This window comes from Bombyx mandarina, chromosome 15 (genome assembly GCF_030267445.1).
Source record: "Bombyx mandarina strain Sakado chromosome 15, ASM3026744v2".
Taxonomy (NCBI): Eukaryota; Metazoa; Arthropoda; class Insecta; order Lepidoptera; family Bombycidae; genus Bombyx; species Bombyx mandarina.
Window position 1 is genome coordinate 483690 of NC_143221.1, and position 23001 is coordinate 506690.

At 37.4% G+C, this 23001-nt stretch overlaps 1 protein-coding gene across 4 annotated transcripts in view; it reads right to left on the reverse strand.

Annotated features, from left to right (window-relative positions):
* The window catches only part of LOC114242671 (uncharacterized), a 99438-nt gene that overhangs the window by 21659 nt on the left and 54778 nt on the right, over positions 1-23001 (reverse strand). For 2 of the 4 annotated variants that reach the window (XM_089733408.1, XM_089733407.1), the window contains exon 3: positions 10404-10461. The exons of the other annotated variants lie outside the window; for them this stretch is intronic. In XM_089733408.1, the coding sequence (XP_089589534.1) occupies positions 10404-10408 (5 nt within the window). In that variant the 5' untranslated portion in view covers positions 10409-10461. The remainder of the gene's footprint in view (positions 1-10403; positions 10462-23001) is intronic. 4 annotated transcript variants of the gene reach the window in all.

A 23001-nucleotide genomic window follows, 5' to 3' on the forward strand; every position in this document is an offset into this window, starting at 1 on the left:
TTTCGGAAATATACAGAGAGATGTTATTCAAGAATGAGAAGTAGAACGTCGACTAATGAGGATATTTTACACAATCTTCTTTCGTCTTCTGACCCAAAGATCGAAAGGTGAAACAAAATATATAATATTTAGAGAGATTGCATAATTAGAGACCTACTAAATGTATTGTTGTTAGGTATTATGTAATTATGGGTATCATTACGTGCTTTTACTTACTAATCCATATCAAATTTAACTTAAAAGCACTTACGAAAAAAAAAAAAAAAGGTTTTTATTCTATGTATTTATTAATTTTTTTCGATCCATTTATTTTGCAGAGTTGCAACTTTATGCACATGTTCATAGCATCAAATGATAGTAGACTAGACAAGGTATAAGGAAAATAAAGTTTCAAAGCGGGACCTCGCGGTACTTAGCAGGAATTTAATTTAATGTGACCCGCTCCATACAAAAAAATCACAAAACACATTTTTCTGACCAAACTATAAAGTTTTTGTAATTTTTGCCCAAAACGATTATTATTGAGATTAACGAGCTCTATCTATCTACATAAAAAAAATTATAAAAAAACAAAGTTGGTCCCTAAGTCACTAAAATCATAGAATCGACCCACTGTGCGACGGGGGACACATCAAAGGAAAAACAAAATTGTTATTTTTGTTTAATTCCGAGCATTTTCATATTTATCTACCTTTTAAACCTTCTCTGGACTTCCACAAATAATTCAAGATCAAAATTAGCCAAATTGGTCCAGCCGTTCTCGAGTTTCAGCCAGGCTAACGAACAGCAATTCATTTATATATATATATAGATAGATTACCATAAGCTTTCACACTAACGACGAAACAAAAAAAATTCAAGTTCAAAAGACTTGTTATCAGATCCTTGTTCGTGCTGGTCATGACACGGCGCGGTGCACCGGCCCCAGACAACCATCGGTGTTCCGATCGAGTGCCTCCCAGCCCTTGCGTGTACTTTCTACCTTCAGACAACCAAGTGCGATACGGTCTGTAAGTTTATTTAACGAACTTACCAATTACTGCTCTTCGGTTCAAGACATTGTGGTTTGTTAATGGAATGGACAGTTTACGAAGTAATGCCGAAAGATGGTGGCATCACATAAGACTCCCGCGTTCAGTGTGCTTAGTGCGAGTTTCTTAACTTTCTCGATAGCGTAAAAGTTAAGCCAATTTTGTATGCAGTTGGAACAGCGCCCCTAGCGGCAAACGCACGCAAACGATCCCATTCCATAACTAACTTTTACGCTATCGAGAGCATTAAAAACCTCACACTAAGCACACAGGGCTCGACTAACCAAGAACCCGCATTTTTTTATTGCTTTGTCGGGTGGACGTGCTCACGGCCCATCTGATGTTAAGTAGATACCGGAGCCAATAGACACCTACGACGTAAATACCGCCACCTATCTTGAGATATGAGTTCTAAGGTCTCAGTTTTAGCAGTACATAACTTGCCAATTTACTAGCGATAGGGCATCTTATGAGCACGCACCGGTAGGTAGCACAGCCGTGCCTATTTCTGCCGGAAACCAGTAATGTGTTCCGTTTTCAAAGGTGGAGACAGCGGTTACAATATACAATTTTAACTGACACATGTCCAATGGTGGCGGCGTTCTGTAGTGATGTCTATGGACTCCGATAACCACTTAACACAATCGTTGATATAAATTAGGAACTTGTAACAGACTTACATAAGACATTCTATAAAAATAATGTTTTATCGATGATTTATGCATGTACAATACCTACATGGTACAAATATCTTCAAAATAAACCACATCATGATGATCTTGTAGTCCTGACATACATACTGGAAACCATAGTTACATTAGGCCAGTACAAAATCAGGGACGACGAATGACTCAAATAAATTAAAGATTAGTAACAAATCACATTTTAAATTATGTTAATGTTCAGTGCATGCAACACGTATTTAATATTCATGTGTGAAATTCTTAAGGAAAAACACATTTGAATATATTATTATAATAAAATATACGCATATGTTACGTTTCGTCTATTTTGTAATAATTTGATACTGACAAAAGTATAATTTATCCATAATCTTTGTACATATATAGTGTATTATTTTATTTGTATCAAAATACAGTTTAGCTTCGTAAAACTATAGCACAAATTGAGTTGATCTTATAAAGGGAAACAACATTTAAAGCTATTGCTTCACCACTGTTTTTATATCTTTTTATATTTAAAAAATGCTTTTATGTTTCTAATGTTCCATCTAATGTTTTAATGTTTCAATAATCGAAATTCTATTTATGTCATCTAAAGAAGAATGTTTTAAATAACATATTAACCTCTTTTAGGATTAATCGTATAGAGGTTACACATATTTACACCAATAGTACACATTCGCAGCGCGGCGGTATTTATTTATTTATTACACTTCATGTAAAATTTACAATGGCAGACTTAACGCCTAAGGCATTCTTTACCAGTCAACCAAAGGTAGTGCAGAGTAAATAGTGGCGGGTGCAATGGAAATAAAGAGTATATAAAAAGAGAGAGAGAAATAAGATAAAACCGGGGAAAAAAAACATATTTTCAGTTCTTCTGGGTTCACAGGTCCTCACGAAAATCAACCTGTTAGCCGTGCACATATTAATATTGAAGACACGGTTGCTCGTTTTCACTGTAAGTTAATTATACATAACATTCTTACGACGTAGCCGTACGTGGAAAATATATGGAGTTATTGCAATTTTTTAACTAAATATCCGGTAGTCATTAACCGTTGGGACTATGTATTTATTCATGGCTAATAAATTTCGATTGCAATTATGTATAATGTCGCTGTTATATTACATATTTCCTTCCTATCTTCGTGTGTATTAGAATGTCAATATTGTTACTACGTAACGTTCCAACGTAACTTTATGATGAGTTCATTGTATATCATTTTAAGTTTTACGTTCTCTTGTCGTATTTAGGGTATAATTCCACGGTCCATGAACATTTGATAATAGCATGTTGTTATGAGTATATCGATTCGCTAGATCCCTAGTACAGGAAACTAATTAAACGTATCTCTGCTTCATCAACTCACTGTGTCACATTGTATGTATATATTAATACGTGAAGCAAACACTTTGTATCCCTTTTTACGAAAATTGCGCGGACGGAGGAGTATGAAATTTCTCACACTTATAGAGAATATAGAGAAGGAGTGCACAATGCTAATATTTTTTTTAAATAATGCATAAAAAATACTTTAAATCAATAAAGAAAACATTAAACACACTACCATGTACTTGACACAACACATACATAAAAATATACTCTTTCTTTACTGTCAATTGGGAAACTTTTGTTATTGTTTAAAGTCTGTGGTCGAATTGAAAATAGATTAATATTGTTTGTTTTTAATATTATTGATCTATAATGCAGTTTTGGCGAATACTGTGATTATATTATCGAATTATAATAGTGTTTGACAATAGAACCATAATCATGTTTAAACTTATAATTTCAATTAATTATAGTCGAATTTCGACTACTGCGGGGCTCTAGTTTAATTAAATTCACTAAGCTCGCAGAATTTAAAACAAGTAAAATTAATCTATTTGTACCTAACAGAAGCTCGATGTGCTGAAGTTATTGCGACACAGCCCAGAGCTTCGACCCGGTTCTCTGGTTTTACGAGCTATGTACCAACACACACGGTGCATGACTGGCTATTTGTTACTATCGACTTTTTGAGAACATTTTAATGTTTAGTCATATAGTGATGTCATCAAACGAAATGGTATTGTTACTCTAGCTTACGTGCTATCAGTTAGGTAATCTCGCGATAATTATGAATATGCATTATCCGACGTTTCAGTTACTTGGGCAGTCTCCATATTTGTCAGTGTACTAATTAGGAATAACATCTAATACTCGTCAAACACTAATTATTTATTAAGTTTAGTTAAAGTTGTTGGCGAATATCCCACACATGGAATCCTTTTTTTTATTCCTTTTTTATTGCCCTTGTAGGAAGACGAGCACACGGCCCACCTGATGGTGAGTGGTTACCGTCGCCCATGGACTTCAGCAATGCCAGGGGCAGAGCCAAGCCGCTGCCTACCGCTTAATACTCTCCAATTCGCGATGTATTGCGTACTTATTTTAAGTATTTGGTGTAAATAATATATTAATTTAATTTTCAGTTACGCTACATGCACAAACTACGCTATTTTGTGTTCAACGAGATGAATTAACGTTTTCTTTTGTTCTAGCACGAACTTAAGAGAGAAATAAAAAAAATGTCACAATAAAATCATTTTAGTCAAGACCAAAACATGTTTTTTTTTTAATGTCATTACTTCCGGAAACACAGTGTTAATGACAATGGCAGCCCTTCCTCAACCGCGTTTCTGTAAAACTTGGCGGCTAGCCGAAGCAGGTGGGTGAGGGATGACTCAGATGTACACACGACAGCACATACGTTATGTGCACAGACACGCGCGACATTCACACGTCGATGTGAGAATCTGCGAAATTAAATCGAACCGAATTTTTAAGCGAAAACAAATTTTCATGTCTGCTATTATTTATAATTTTGTATTCATTGTGCACGCGTTTCGAATGAAGTCATTGCCGAATTATTATAGTGTTGACTCATCGACACATGTATTTCAAACGTTGTTTCCAATCAAATAGTTAAAAACTAAGATTTCCTTAAAGTTGAAATTTCCTTGGTATCTAAACGCTGGGCAAGCGTTGAATCTGTCTCGTATACAGATCTAAGTGAAGCTATAGGAGCTGTCAAGCAATTTCCGAAGTCCGTGGAAACAAACACTGCGAGTGTCGCCTCTCGCCTTCAAACATTAGCTCCAAGTCTTAAGTGCTACAGGGAGTTAGGTATGACTTAGGTTTTATAATAAAAAATCTAGAAAAGCATAGCAAACGACGGTAACTTTTCAATACAAACAGTAATTTTCTCGGCAGCAACTGCATCGAGCACTATTTATAAGTTTTCACAAAGCTGTAAATTAAGAACAGAGGTCATTATACCCGACAATATAAATAGCAAAGTATTTAGCGTCGAGGCTAGGAAACGCGAACAACGTCAGTTTGGGAATGAGGTCGAAGCACCTTACGTCGGTCAGAAACGAACGAGCAGGAAGTCGCTCGTGAGTAAACCGCTTTATGAGCCATTTGACCACATTCGTCCATTCTACAACGTTTTAGGCGAGACCGCCTTATATGTTTATAATTTGTCCAGCTATTCAATTACGGTACAACTCTACCCTCCAGGTACCTACTGGTGCTTATGGTAATCGCTCAACATCTGATGAACCATAAACTCATTAGACAATATAAAAAAACATCTTGAAAATCACAAAGATCATTGCGATTCCTTTATGCCGCGGTTTGGTTTTTTCCCTGGTACTGTTGAGCTCCATGAGCGATTATGACCATTCATCGACTGGTGGTCATTATGGTCATCATATGCTCGCTTTTTAATGAATTAAATTATCGCGCTATAAAACTATGAAATACTCCCCTTGGTGTTTTCACGACACATATTAAATGTTTTCTTCAATCAAAAAATTAAAACGCCTCGTGTTTCCTACATATCATTCCATCTTTGGGGTCTAAGACTTCTCATAACTACAGGTGCAAAGATCGTCTCTCCAACAGACCCTCCTACTCACACATCAAACAGCTCTACAATTAAAATGGTGTCAATGGGTTTCCGTATTAGATCGATTGAGTCTTGTCTACGGTATTTTAACAATTTAAAAGAATTCCAAGTACACAACGTTATTCCGCATTTCTGTCGTTTATCCAACAAGGCTAAGTTATCGCATGTTTGTAATCATGTGCTACATGTGTTTAGCAGGAGCTAGTTAAAACATATTCTAGAAGATTTAGTGCTTCCAAAGCGTACCAGGTATTAGCAGTAAAACTTTAGAATAATATTGTACACTAGCTTTTGCCAGCGACTTCGTCTGCGTGGAATAGTTACATTGCCATAACGCTAAATTTTACCCGCGACTTCATTTACGTAGAAAGTGAAAATATTTTTGAATAATACAATGTTAAGGAGTTATTTAAGGTACCAAAATCACGCTTTTTACGTACGCACCGACTTCAAAAGAGGAGGTTATCAGTTAGCATAAAAAACGTTATAGTGAAATATAGATAGATATATGCTGTCGCGGACTTTTTTTTAGAACTTTTAAGGGGAGCAATTTTGTCATTGATTATTTTAGCGAAACTTTAACCGTTTCCGCAACGCACGCAGTGGAAGCTCTCAAAAAGGAAAAAACCCCGATTTTGAAACATTATTTATTGGTGCTCCGCTTGTATTGCTCTTAGCGTGGTGTTATATAGCCTAGAGCCTTTCTCAATAAATGAGCTATCTGACACTGAAAGATTTTTAATCGCATTTAAATCGGACCAGTAGTTCCTGAGATTAGCGCGTTCAAACGAACAAACTCTTCAGATTTATAATATTAGTATAGATAATAAAGTACTGGGCCGCACTAACGCTGATATCCATCCCTATTGAACCGTTGAACAAGGACTTAAAATAAATTAAAACTGGTGATATTTCTCAAAAGTTCTTAACGGAAATTTGACAGTTACCGCATTCCAACTCACTCATGTGAGGCCTAGTTGTGGCGGTTTAATTATTTTTTAATGGTTTACATTGACGACGACCATTAAATGCAACTCTCACCGATGCGGTTAAAACAGCCCGCGACATTGAACGTTACGTGCGCAGTCGCCAGTGATTGCTGTATATGTTTTAACTGTCACTTTTAAGTTTGTTATCTATATATTAATACGTGAAGCAAAAAGTTTGTATCCCTTTTTACGAAAATTGCGCGGACGGAGGATTTTCCACACTTATAGAGAATATAGAGAAGAAGTGCACAATGCTAATATTTTTTTAAATAATGCATAAAAGATACATTAAATCAATAAAGAAAACATTACACACACTACATACCGTGTATTTGACGCACACACGCATGCATACTATTTATTGTCAAACTTTTGTTCTTGACGTCTGTTGTCAAATTGAGAATAGAATATATGTAGTTTGTCTTTGTTAATATTCTTATAGTGTAGTCTTGGCGAAATTTGTGATTATAGAAGTATAAAATACAATCATAATAGTGTACAAACTTACAATTCCAATTAATTATAGTCGAATTTCGACTACTGCGGGACCTCTAGTAAGAGTAAAAGGTTATGCGATCAGGAAAACTGAAAAGTAACATGCCCAATCTTGGTACAGCGATTAGCAGAGGATCGCGTGATGCACTGCGCCCTTGCGGGTCTGGTCTTGGCACTAGTGAAATCCGGTCACGCTAAGCAGTAAATGCCGCTGAACTTATACGACTAATTTGTTGAAGCCATTTACGAAATACCTGTCATAAGTTGATGGTGTTATGAAAGAAGCTTTTGCAAACGTTAGTTCTCAATCTATACCCATAGATTTTGTGACACTATTAGCATAAAGTTTAGTGACAAAATAAGATTTAAAATTTTGAAAAATCGTATTACAAAAAGTTAATCTAAGAGCGTAGCGTCGATAATGCCAATGTTTGTGGCCACAAGAAATCCGGACCCCTTCCCTTCTGGTGAAATTCATCTCTTTTATTATTAAATAATTCAATGTACAAAATATGTCTACACACAACAAAAATCATCCATATACATACATAAATATATACCAAGTTTCCAGTCAATTGGTTGAACGATGTTCAAACGGATGCATCACAAACAAACAGTCCTGTGCATGTAACATAAATCATTTCACTATTCTAGGACTGCAAGTTTTGATGGATTCATGCATGGGCGAACATCCTCCTAGGATCCTTCTTTTCATACCTATATCAGTTAGATGATATTCTATAGCAAAAAGGCAGGCCTGATAGTTCCTGAAAGGGATCGGTTTGAAGCGACTTATATGCAACGCGTTGTTGTGCCCCGTCTAGAGATCGCAGATTCGAGATATTGAATTCGAGAAATACTTTTATACCATTGCCTAAAAGACGCCAAATTTAACAAGTGACGTGTATCCAGATTACACCATTAAATCTAGCTGACATCACAATAAATGTCGCCCCGACTGTTATCAAAATGGCGCGGCGCCAATACCATACGGTCATAACACTTCCCAGCATTAACACTTTACAATTTGCATTCATTTAGTAATATAATTTTGTGGGGCATCCTGAATGCCTATAGTAATTGTAGTTCGAGTGTTTGCCAGCCAGTTCACCTATGGGTTCTAAGTTTTTTTTTTCCATAAGAGAAAATTGTGGGATCCTCAAGTAGTATGTGGGAATTGAACCTCACTACAAACTTCTTCCGCTCACAGCCGACACTCGACCCCGAACCGGACCGGGGCCCACTTGAGGCCATTGAGACGGCGGAACAGGGTCGACGCAGAGCATATTACATCCATCCCACCGTCCCCCAGACGCCGGACCGGCGGCCGCCAGCGACACGACCACGTGTTCCCAGTACAAGTCGTGTCCACAATGGTGGCACCTCGTCGTCGGCTCAGCTCCTATCCGGTGCAGGTACTTCCCGAAGCATCAGTGCCCGGTCAACACCTGCACCAGACGAAAAGTGAGACGTCCACGTTTCACCCAGTCATCAAAGATCGGGTAAACCGCCTCGACGGTCCGCAGACCCCATTTCTAGGTAGGTCTATATTTCTTTTCCATTTAATTTTCAGTCTTACCTATCAAAAAAAGTTGCAGGAGATACAAAATCAAAGTATTTCATATATAATATACTGGAATGGCATCATCTTTGTTTGAGGCAGTAGGCAAGTAGGCTCTACTCGAGGACTTACATGAAGTAAGGTTTCGTAAAATAAACATGAATATCTCGCTTTAATTGTTAACGTTACTGCTGCATTACATAAAGCAAGAAGAGTACGAGCAAACAGGAAATTAATTTAAACAATGAGCCGTAACAACGTTTTGATGAATGTTTCAAAAGAATCCGACACAATGGTAACACAAACACGAGTAACAAAAGTGCGAAATGCAAACGAGAAATGGGCAATCACTTTACGTACGCGTAACACGAGACATTAAACAAATATTCGTTTCAATCTGCAGTTCTTATATGAGATTAATCAGATATTAAACATATAGGTCATTGAGTTATGTAGGCAAAGAAAAAAAAAATCAATACATTATTGACAATTTAGTATAAATTACTACAACTCTGTCGAATGGTTCCCGCATTGCTAATGGCATGCCGGGAGTCGATCACAATTAGATTGTGGCGTCTATGGGAGGTGATCCTCCTTAGGAGGCCGTGAACTCGATGGAATTAAGGTGGCTTGTCTGCTGACGTGAATTAATAATAATCTATACTTCCTTCTTTTTCCTACTTAAGCTGGTAGCCTTGAGAGGCTACGTCAGCGTAACCGAGCGAGTAGGTGAACTCTCGGGGCTCTAACCCGGGAGCGTTGCTAACACTAGCCCTAACAAGAGCAATGCTATTTAGTTATGAACAGATAAATAGCACTTCTGCTCAAATAGTATCGCGATTGTTGACGTTTGGCACAACCCTGGCGACAAACGGCCGTCGGCACTTTGCCAACGTGACTTGGTGTTTCCCGACGTTTCTGGTACACGTGACATGTCGCTAATTAACTTTTTGTAGATCAAGTTCAAATTCGAGTGAAAAACGACCGCGATTCACTGTGACTGAATTTATTCATTCGTCCCTATCAATTGGTACAACGCCAGAAACCTTCCCTGAAGTACCAACAACTGTACAAAAGATTCAATCAGCGGAGCCATTGGACGGGGGAGGTATATCGTTCCATATCTTGATAGTACACAAAATACCCATAGACACAGCCCACTGAGTTTCTCGCCAGATCTTCTCAGTGGGTCGCGATTCCGATCCGGTGGTAAATTCTGCGAAGTATTGCTCTTGTTAGGACTAGTGTTAGCTAATTCTCGCAGGTTGAGCCCGTGAGCTCACCTACCCGTCCGGGCGTAGCTGCGAATAGGTAGAAAAAAAACATAAAATATTATTTGTAATATTATATGTTGTGATGGTCATATTACGAAGGCACCATCCACAGAAGCATTCTTAATAGAATGAAATTATCTTTTGTAATAGAACTGGACGTTTCCTAGTCTAATATTGACATTGTTAAAGTAAAGGATTTAATACATTACATACATACGCGCGTATATTTACATTTTACATTAAGTATCATAGTTTATTTTTTGTTATGAAATGTTTAACGAAAAGTCAATGTTAGGTCAAGTTTACCTCTATCCTTGGCCCTTTGCCTCTCAGAATTCAATCCTAGTGGGCGGAAAAATGTATAATCTCTATTAATAAATTTTGGCTTTTAATATTACTAAAATACTCTACCTCATTTAGGGCACCCGAACGCTTATGTGTGAATTTGATTATAGAATATTTTCCTTACCTGTAACAAAATCAGACGTTTAATTAGTTAACAAGTAAATATATAGATCTTAAGTACACAATTATCATTAATTATAAACTCTCCTGAAAACATTCCACTAAAATATTTTTAATTAGAGTACAAACTTGAAAGATTCAAACTCAAAGAGTATTTAATTATTAGCACGTTCACAGAGAGGAAGAATCCAAATTAAAATTATTCGACTTAATGTTTTGATTGCCAAAGCAAATGGACGAACGAGCTCACGGTCCCACTCGGTGTTAACAGGAGTCCATGGACATTATTAAACGAATGCCGCCACTCACTTGGACGAAGGGTCGAAGTCTATTAGACTGAATAACGAGTCCCTCTTCAAATCGGAAAGCATGACGGCTTCGCGGCAAACATATGGACAATTGAGGAGCGCTGCTCTTCCAATAAACAATACCAGTTGCAATTTTTTTTTTTTATATCACGCCACGTTAACTGATGCCGTGATAGCTTCGTAAAGAACTTGTGTTACAGGTACCAGATAACGGATATAAATGTAAGATTTTTATTATACACATACATATATTTAATATACATCCATCTGGAAAAGACATTTATATTTATCATACAAATATGTTCCCTTGGCGGGATTCGAACCCGCGACCCCCTTGTGTAGTGACCATGTCACTTACCACTACACCAGACGGCCGTTGATAATGCATGCAGTGCAATAATGTCGTACAAATTATCATCTCAAAAATATATTTCTTTACGCAGACGATATCATGGATCATCGTATGGTGTGATATGGTAGTTATGTGTACTCTCTCTAGTCTCGTATGTGTTTTATAAACGTAATTACGAAATATAATACCCTAGTTTGCGCCGTTCAACAATTGATCATTTAACTATTTTTTAAATATTTAGAGATTAAATACATAAATATCTGCTTTCCTAGCGTGAAACTTATAGTTTACAGTTCTATTCAGTTGCTGAGGTCCGTGAGCACTCAATTCTGTATAAAGTCAACATACACCTTCAAACACCAGACCCAAGTCTCCACTGCATTGGATTACCGATTTTCGTACTTTACTAACTTACTTTTTTTATTCGTTAGGTAAATGGACGAGCTCACGGCCCACCTGGTGTTAAGTGTTTACGGGAGCCCATAGACATCTACAATGTAGGAGATGTATGGAAATGGTAGTGCAAGGTAAAGGGGGAAGAGGTCGACCGAAGAAGACATGGATGGAGTGTGTGAATGACGATATGAGAGAGAGAGGAGTTAGTGTTGAGATGACGGCTGATAGAAGAGAATGGAAGAGAAAAATTAGCTGTGCCGACCCCACCTAGTGGAATAAGGTGGAGAAAAAGAAGATAGACATCTACAATGTAAATGTCGCCACCCACCTTGAGACATGAGTTCTAAGGTCTCTTTTTTAAGAATACAACGGCTGCCTCACCCTTCAAACCGAAAACCATTACTTCTTCACGGCAGAAATAGGCAGGATGGTGGTGCCTACTCATGCGGACTCACAAGACGTCCTACCAGTAATGACGCAAATTATAACTTTGCAGGTTTGATTTTTATTACACGATGCTATTCCTTCACCGTGGAAGTCAATCGTGAGCATTTGTTAAGTAAGTATTTCATTGAAAAATCGGCACCCGCCTGCAGGATTCGACCATCGATGCATCGCTACATACGAATGCACAGGACCTCTTATCCATTAGGCCACGATCACTTCAAAAATAACCAAATTACGTGCATCGCTGGTTTATAGAAGAAATGTCTAGGCAGCTTTATTTGAACAAGTTAATTCAACATCTTATACTCTTTAAAAACTTACAAAATCAATAAAGATATACTTTAATATAATTTAAAAATGCACATACAAGAGCAAGTACACGGGCTTAACAAATATATAATTGGGCTTCAACAAGGAACTGAACCCTGACCCCGGGGCGCAGTATTGAAGATCGCAGACCAGTGACGCGATCGTAATCGCAAATATCGGTACAACTCCGTTTATTAAATCCGATAACGATTCGACAGGCCATTGTACATTAGCAGCGGCTTCCTGTAATTACCACAACACGCTGCGCATGTTCACAATCAAAGTTTCGTATTCACTATAATTTTATACTCGCGGGCGAAAGAATTTAGGCAGAGGTCAAAACAAAACAGCGCTTCGTGACTACTGCTGCGATCTTGCTTCATTTCATAAATAATAGTTTAAATAAATTAAAAACACGCTTTATATAATATAAAATTCAACTAAAAATTGAAAATAAATTTTAATAAATTTAAATTGAAGATAGTGTAAAATTATATATTATATTGTAAAAAAAAGCGTGAGGTGCTTTTTAAAATATTATTGAAATAATAATTCTTCTACTCATATCTGTCAGAAAAATATTTATAATTAACACCATGCACCCCACGCTTTTTTTACAATAAAATATATTTTTTTTTACACTATTTTCAATTTAAATTTATTAAAATTTATTTTCTGTTTTTACTATTTATTATTACTATTATTTATTTTTAATTTTTTAGTAGAATTTCAATTTTTTATTTTTTTTTAAATATTGTATTGTCATCGGTCCTCGATAAATCTACAAAGTTTGAATGAAATCTGGCCGTTTAAAGTGGGTCAAAATCGCGGCTAAAGGAGTCATGCCCGTATCTTTAGACGTTTCGTAAAATAGTCCTCCACTCTTAACTCATCCGATGATGCTCGAGAATTCCCTCCAAACTTACTCGAATTTGGTATTTTTAGTCGACCATTACAATATTCCTCAACTGTCCTCGAGTGAGGTAATAATGATGAAAATTTGATCAAGCTAGCATCAAACCCATAGAGTTCTGTAGTCTATGGTCATTGTTTAATGTCAAAGTCAAGCTGCCGCTGTCTGTTTGACACTAGATGAACTTGTTTGATGTTTTGGTTGCTGAGTTATTCGTAAATATGTGTGCGTGCGGTAAATCTGAAAGTGTATTATTTATTTTCTAACCTATCATTATTTTAGATTTCGGATCCGGCTTTGTATTTTTATTCGCCGCTTTTATGTGATTTTGGTTGCATCCTGTTGTTGAAGTGCTTTTCCACAACCACCAGGTTATTATTATATAAATAAAACTTATAATCGCATTGACTTTATTTATCAGGTAGTAAGCAAAATATGACTCTTATGTAGGTAAATAAAATAAAGAGTTTCAAATGTCTAACCTCGAACTATTTACTTTATTAATAAATATTATCAAACTTAAATTATCAAAATATGCGCGAATCATGCACAGATCCAGGCCATTGCACAACAATATCATATATTTCCATTTGCGGTCCACATACTATTTGGACATTGATAGAAAACCAGCCTTGAGGAACGTTCAAGGTACGTCGCGACGTACCTTAACTTGACAGTTCGGTCACTTCACTTCGGTTAGGAAATTTTTCCAAGGACGTTTGAGTGGAGTTTATTTTTACGACTAATCATACCAAAACGCGCGTTGGAGGTTGAATCGAGTCGAGTTACGCTCGTGTGAACGACTAAAGATACGGGTGTCAGTTACAAACATACATACAAGTGAAGCTAATATACCTAGTCAGGTCATAAGTATTGTCACACAGTAAAAACTTTTCTTTTAGAATGCTGGCCACAAAAAAGTTTATTGAATTCGAATTTCGAATTGCTCATGAAAATAAAAATATATACTTTTAGAATTTTACTCATTTTTAAATATGGAGTGGACGCTTAAAGAAGACCGTGTTGCAGTTATTGCGTTGCATCGTTGCGGTTACGCGCCAATTCAAATTTTTAACATACTGAAAAATTTGAATACAACCAAAAGATTCGTTTATCGTACCATCAAACGATACAATGAAGACTCTAGTGTAGATGACAGGTCAAGAAGTGGTCGCCATCGGTTTGTTAGGACTCCAGCAGTGATAAAAGCTGTGAAGGCGCGAATTCAAAGAAATCCCAAACGTAAGCAGAAACTGTGGGGCCTTCAGATGGGGTTAAGCAGAACCACGGTGAAAAGGGTGTTAAATGAAGACTTAGGGCTTCGGGCATATCGAAGAAAAACAGGACATCGTTTGAATGCTCGTCTAATGGACCTGAGACTGAAGAGATGCCGCGCTTTGTTGAAGCGGTACGCGGGAAAAAAATATCGGGAAATTCTTTTTTCGGATGAAAAAATTTTTACCGTAGAAGAGAGCTACAACAAACAAAATTATAAGGTGTACGCACACAGTAGTGAAGAAGCGAGCAACCGTATTCCGCGTGTCCAACGAGGTCATTTTCCATCCTCGCTCATGGTATGTTTGGGAGTTTCTTATTGGGGCTTAACAGAGGTACATTTTTGTGAGAAAGGTGTAAAAACGAATGCAGTTGTGTATCAAAATACAGTCCTGACGAACCTTGTGGAACCTGTTTCTCATACCATGTTCAATAACAGGCACTGGGTATTCCAACAAGATTCGGCGCCAGCTCATAGAGCGAAGAGCACACAAGACTGGCTGGCGGCGCGTGAAATCGACTTCATCCGGCACGAAGACTGGCCCTCCTCCAGTCTAGATTTGAATCCGTTAGATTACAAGATATGGCAACACTTGGAGGAAAAGGCGTGCTCAAAGCCTCATCCCAATTTGGAGTCACTCAAGACATCCTTGATTAAGGCAGCCGCCGATATTGACATGGACCTCGTTCGTGCTGCGATAGACGACTGGCCGCGCAGATTGAATGCCTGTATTCAAAATCACGGAGGTCATTTTGAATAAACTTTAGTGTCATAAGAATCTATGTTTTGTTAAGTTCATTTTGGTATATGAATGGTTACATAATGTATAAACTTGTTTCAATTATTTTACATTAAACATGTGACAGAATTTATGACCTGACTAGGGAAAGCGTGTAAAAATGAGTAATTCCACGTCCTAGGATGGCACGTTCATAGTAATATTTAAAAAAAAACACTGAACTAAATCCGGAAGAGAAGTGCATCTGAGGGCGATAGTTATTGCGATTCATAATTATAACTCTTGACATAAATGGAAACATGTATAAATGACACGATGTAGCAATGGTGGATTGTATTTTTGAGATTCTATCTATACTGTTACTAAATTACAAAAAGTAAATTTAAAAAAATAACTAGTTTGAATAAATTAATGTGTTGGTAAAATAAATAAAAATTATCGTTTTATGAAGATTCTGAAGTTTACGGTGTCCGGGAAAGATTTAGCACCATACGGACTGCAAGCTTCTATCGTCCGGGTGAAACTGGAATAACCTTTGGGCCAGCAATAATACTTCCTTCATAAGAAAATAAACTATAAAATATTTAATGGAAACATCGTTATGAGACTTAACAGAGGACGGCGTTTTTGTTATGTCCCTGTCAGTGTTGATGGCCATAGACAACGGTGACCCTAATCTAGAAGATTTTTATGTATAACGGTCTTGTGCTGCCTTAAGCGAATTACCCTTTCATATACAAACACGCATAACCCTCACTTGATACCGATGACACGAGCGTGTTTCTAAACAGATACAAATTTTCTTTCGTAAATCAAAATCATTAACGTCATTTAACAAGGCCTTGAAGAAAACGAATGGACAGACATAATGATAAAAATTAAGTAGAACTTGTGTAATCATTCACAATAAGATAATAAATCACAGATCCCAATCGACTGCAATTGTTGACCTGAATAATACATGTTTTATATCACCTTGAGAATATTAGTGATAGATAAAAATATATTTCGGTATTTTTTGCAATCACAAGAGTTGCTTAAAACAGATTTTTATGTATTTTGTAATTTTTTTATATAATTTAAGTTCCCGTTTCTTCGTTTAAAGGTTATATAAAAAATAATTAGTTTAAAAAAGGTTTACCCCTAGCCTTCCCATAAAGTATTTTGATGTCGCTGTGTACTTTAGCCGATTTTTATAAATAACTAGCGACCCGCCCTCGCTTCGCTTCGGAAACTTTAAAACACACATGAAACAAAATAAAATTTTTTTTTTTTTTTTAAATAAGTAGCCTATGTTCATCAGGGACAATGTCGGCTTCTAATGGAAAAATAATTTTTCAAATCGGTCCAGTAGTTTCGGAGCCTATTCGAAACAAACAAACAAACAAATCTTTCCTCTTTATAATATTAAGATATTAGAAGAAGAAGATGTAACGATTTTTGTAAATAGTTGTAGGGAAGCGTATAGTCCTGCCTTTTCTGCTTCTAATCAATCCTGAGATTTGGTTCGTAGGGTAGGATTGCTATGGCCACTTTGGTTACATAATTTCCTTTGAAATCTAATCCACACACAATTTTTTCGGAATCTACTTATATAAGTATTTTCAAATTCTAGAGTATGATCTTTATGAATTTTCCCCGAATGCGTCAGACTACCCACATCTTGGCAAATAATTGCAATTGCTGATGTCATTGATTGCTCTAACGCTGCGTTACTGGCATGGCGATACTCAATCCATCCTTATTACACAGTGAAGCATTTCTGTATTGAAATATATTATTATGTATATTTTTGGATGCACCATTTTTACCAACTTAGTGATTTGGTGGAGGGAATAAAAAAAATAAGGGAGTGTATAATCTATTAGATTAAATGATATTGACTTTTATTAAATGAGAAGTTAAACATGTTTTTTGAAAGTGTTGATGTCTCGAGGGTCTGCTGCACGGCGCCGCTGCCGTCATCACACAGTATTGCAGTAATTCGAACAAGTTATTATTCAGAATTGATAGAACAGACTTTTCTACAAAAAATTATGAGTCTGGCTGATCATTTTGACTTTTTTTTATAATATGTTTGCATATTTTTGTGTTTTTTGTCGGAATACCTCAAAATATAGTTGATCTTTCTTCACAACGACATTGTTTCGGACCGAAAATCAAACCAGTAATGTAGTCCGACATTATAATTAATGCAGTTAATAAGACGTACTTTGATGCTCGACGTCCGGAGTGTGAATGTCCAAACATTCGTCAGAGTCAGTAACATTATAGCGACCATTAAGCCACAGCAGAGCCGCTCGACAATACGCTAAATCAAATTATCTGAAAATTGATTTTAATAATTCAGCAATGATGATCATTTGAGAGCTGCTTTTATTGGGATTAAAATTTTTACTGGTGGTAGGACCTCTTGTGAGTTCGCGCGAGTGGGTACCAACGCCCTGCCTATTTTTGCCGTGAAGCAGTAATACATTTCGGTTTGAAGGATGGGGCAGCCGTTGTACTATACTTGAGACCTTAGAACTTATATCTCAAGATGGGTGGCGCATTTACGTTGTGGATGTCTATGGGCTCCAGTAACCACTTAACACCAGGTGGGCTGTGAGCTCGTCCACCCATCTAAGCAATAAAAAAAATTTGTACTACTGTAGCAACACATACGAGACCAGGATAAGTAGAACCAGGAATATCAAATCTAAGGCCCTGACTCCAACCGACAATCGATTACCAGCGAGCCACTAGTCTAATGGAACGAATTATCGTTGATGAGGTGAGGAGTTGACGCATCTGGTATTAGGCGGTTAGCTGAGCTCAGGCGTCGCATCGCCAATGCCACCGCCCACCTCACAAATGAGGTTCAAGTCTGCATTGTATAGGCACAATACCTATCCCAACTTCGCAACAAAGTTAGTCAGGATGATAGCGCTGAGTGGTACCAGTTGATTGATCTGGTTCATCGTTTCAACCGACTCTCCTGTGAGAATGTCTAAATTCAACTAAGTCCTGAACGATAAAAGATAATACGGTATGAATAATTCATATTTGAACTGGTAATCGACGTCATCACAGCTCGAGGCGCGGGTTAATCGTTGGAATAATTTCAAATCTCAACCAATTCCTTACGATAATTACTTTTTATAGCTACATTAAATCTCCCTAATGAATTCCGGCATAATCTTGTAGGTAACGAGGAAAATTAAAATTAATTATATTTTAAATAAGGTATAATTCGTTTATTTCCCTTACTCTGGCTTAAAGTAGCTTTTGTGGGCTAAGGATAAGACATCCGGCGTATTTGTATCAAACAATGCGACCGTGCAAAAAGCACATTTCTAAAACAAATAACATACGTTCACAAACGACTGGTGATGGAGAAAGAGCATCGTATAATATGGAGACTAGTGGTGGTACGACAAATTGCGAGCTAGCTCGGGTAGATACCACCACCATCCTGTCTATTTCTGTCGCCAATCAGTCATACGTTCAGATTTGAATTCAGATTGAATTCGTATCAGCTCCGGCTGTTGGATCTAGTAGCAATATAAATCCAGAGGACGCGAGTTCGAATACCTATTTTTCACAATAAGAAATAAAAAAGACCAGAAAGCAGGCTCAATGCAACTATCGTCACGCACGCACTACAATACCGTGAGCACTCGTAAGCATCTTCAACAGTACACATCATGTGAGTGTACAAACTGAATGATTCACAGACGAGCTCGCAGTCCATAAAGATGGCAACGAGGACAGTGCCACTCCGCTAGGATGTCCACCTCCCAATTGAAGTGGAAGAACAGCTAAACGACCTTCGCAGTATCAACAAGTAGAAACCCTTGTCAATAAAATACAATTTTGATTCAATAAGTACCTTCATTGACTAGTTGTCTCTGTATCCAAATTCAGAATGATTTGAGGATGATGCTAGTTCAACGGAATCCCGCTAATGAAATCGTCTTGGCGCAGAGGCTGATGTAGGAGTCATTACGTGTAATTAACAAAACCCATTGATGTACCGTGTAGGACGCGCCTATTTATAGACAATGACAAATGTAACCGCCAAACTTTGTTTTGCGAGCGTGGGATTTGATTCATACAATATGTTTATTTACATTACTTTGGTAATGAAATCCGAAGTAATTATTATATTTAAATTGTGACAAAGATATTTAGGAAAAGACAGTCTAAATTAATTGATGCGGTTAAATTCGAGGAGCCAATTCGCTGTGACCATTGCTAGCCACCATCACGAGATTCGGACCATCTCTAATGAGATACCGCTTGCCACGAGTGATTGGCTGTGTTTTTCAAATTTCTGGAGATACTAAGAACGCCCGACTATATAGGCAAAAAATATATAATATTTAAAACAAAAAATATATCTTGATATGTACCTCTTCTACTTTATAAACTTATACCCAGACCTCCAATTTCTGGGAAATAATTATCTTACGGACAACAGGAAAATTATCTTGCCATATAGTGGACGTATCGATCGAGAGTCGATACGATCAGTCGGTTTCGCAGAATCCGAAGCGAGTCTGAAAGCGGCTGTGTTGTGTTGTATTGTGTTTGTTGAAATCGCAAGGTCGCACAAGGCCACTGTACTAATTATGTAAAGTGCACACGTCAGCGCTTTGAACAAAAGTACTTTTGGAATTATAATACATTTTTATATGTAAATATGCATTAATTACTCTTGGTCTCTCGAAACAAAATGCAAAATTAAAGTGTTTTTGAAGTGAAACTTCTTTAGGCGCGTTGAGAGTAAAATTTAACTCGCGACAGATTCGTTACGGCTAAAGAGAAAAGATACAATTTAGGACGAGCGAGAGTGAGAAAATAGACAGAGCGTCTCGCGAATCACTTGACCTTGGAGAGAGGGAGTAAGTAAGCTAGATCGTATCTCTTATACACAGCATTCCCTATTACAAGAGAATATTGATTTAAGAATGAAAAATGAAGTAAATACACACCGGAAAAGAAGTTTCACTTCTTTCACGTTCACCAAGTTGCATGCGCACCATTGTTTATTCAAGGATGCCTTTATAGAGACTTTCATATTGTCCGTAACTCTATCACCACTAGGAATGCAGTTTTACCACTGAAAAGAATCGGCAAGTAACTCGGGGCTTGCTCTATTCCAAGACAGGTACTGTATACATACATTGCTACTCAAAAATGTACTACATTTATCAAAGAAGCATGTTTAGGTAACTGGGTACTGACCAAAGATCTGTTTTTTTTTCCTACCTATGCTGATGGCTATTTCTGCAGTTTCACCCTAACGTGTGTAGGTGAGCTCACTGGGCTCAAACCGCAATGTTGCTAGCACTGACCCTAGCAAGAGCAATGCTCCGCAGAATCTACCACCGGATCGGAAACGCGACCCACTGAGAAGATCCAGCGAGAAACTCAGTGGGCTGTGTCTGTGGGTTAATTCACTCGTCGAGCCCTTTGTCGTCAGCGCTGTTGCTACCTGCCTGTCCAACGTAATCTGTACATAACGTATGTCAATAACACTGTTTGGTGTCATAATTAACATTTTTAACGCTGCTTTTAATGTTTGTCTGCAAAGGAACAGCATAATCGAAGAATACGACTATTTTTAGTAAAAATTGCCCAACACTACTTCGTCAAGCACCTTCCCAGTTGAGAATATCTCGACAGCGTCTCGGAAACTTCCGTTGCGGAATCTGCGATATGATCTCGAATGGTAATCCAGATATTTACGACTTCCGTGCCGTACACATTTTTATTGATGGTCGGTAAATTGTTGAAACGTTTTCGTTGGTCGGAAAATTTTAATTGATTCGTCACTGCTAAATTGGAAAACAATCAGATTTTGTAAAATTACTGAGCGCAAACTGCTTATGTTTAGTCTTTGGGATTTCGAATAAAAACTTGAGAGATACATACTTAATTTAAAATATGCTGTAAAGATATTGACACCATCAAAACACCGACAATGTTCTAGATAGAGTAACGCATGTCTTGTTTTATAAATATATAGAGAACGACACATCGTTATGAGAATTACACCGAACGAGCAAAATTTGATTACTAGAGGTCAACGATCCGGTTATTGCGCTGACGAGACATTCGTTACCGGCAAGGAGTACGGCGAGGTAGGTGAATGCCATCACCTAGCTTCGGACTTAACATCAAAGTGGCTATCGCATTGTTCTGTGAGGCCGCACGTATATGCGCATAATCCTGTTTATCTCTGAATAAAATAGTCGTTATGCCAACGTAATTGAGACTTGGATGTCGTATCTCAAGACAGGCGGCAGCGTAGCATAGATACCGTCAATCTATCGGATACCGGAATAATTCTGAATCGAGCTTAAACGATATAATCGGTCTTTTTTTTTCCTACCTAAACTGGTAGCCTTGAGCGGCTATTCCAGCGTAACCTTAACTAGTAGGTGAGCTCACGGGGCTCAAACCTGACGACGTTGCTAACACTAGCCCTAGCAAGGGCCGTGGTTTCGCAGAATCTCCCACCGGATCGGAAACGCGACCCACTGAGAAGATCCGGCGAGAAACTCAGTGGGCTGTGTCTGAGGGTATAATCGGTCAACGTTCTATTCTCGATCGTATTCTAAAACCAAAAACAACAAACACACATGAGGAACACACATTCCAGATGAAATTCTACGAACCGTCACATGGAATATCTGCGCTTCCTAGTGAATGAACGGTAATGACGTAAACCATACATCGCACGTGTGTGTTTACATGTTCCGAAAACTAGACCCGGAATGTCTGTGTACTTTTTAGAAATAAAACTGTTTAGATTCATGTTGGATTGTTTACTAACGGCACGAATAATTGGGTTAACGTGTTTTACGGAATACGGCGCATATGTGGCAAGTCATGTGTGATTGAACATTATTTATCATATGGGAACGTACCAACAGGCATCTGAGCTTTTTAAGAGTTACGATGAACTGACAAACTGACTGCAAACCTGATGTTAAATTTAAAAATCAAGCGTTCCGAATTGAGCGTGACCATAACCCATACGATAATAAGTGAACTGGGAGCTCATGGGAGCTAACTAAACACGTATTATGTGGGTATAATTTTAACACACACTAATATTCCAGTGGGAGTAATTCATAAATACAAGATAATATGACGTCCAAGAATAATAAAATTAATTATTTTCCAAGCGCAAAGTTAACACATTCATTCATTAATCAAACTATGTATTAGTCACAATAAAGGTTGTTTATTTATATACAGAAGCGCTATGTCTAGAGGCCCTTGAAAGTCAGATATGGCGGCAGCACGTGTCTGCACACGCAATATTATCGCTCATTGTCTGATAAGGATGCCGATAGAAAACAGAAAAAAATAAACAAATATGAAATTTAGAAAGAACTTTAGACATCTAAGAATGATTTGCAGAATTTTCGCGGAAAAACAAGAAGAGTCTGGTCTAGTGCTTCTTCAGATGTAAACGTGTAGCTATAGCGGCTTATTAATTATTCGGTACAAGTCCACAAGAGCCTTGAAATGAAAAACAAAATCATTGGACACACAGTTCTTCCAAAAGGATTCGTTAAGTCTCAGTACATTAAATTCATCTCACTGAGAGGATTGTCGAAGATTAATTATATATATTCATAATTAATTAAATATAGAATTAAGACTAGATTTTTTAAAGTTTATCGCAATTATTGTGCTGAAGGAAAAACTTATGTTGACGTTTATATATAGACGACTAGTGACTGGTGCCTCGAGGTCTGTTGACATTTTTATTTTTTTATTGTTTAGAGTGGTGGGCGAGCTCTCA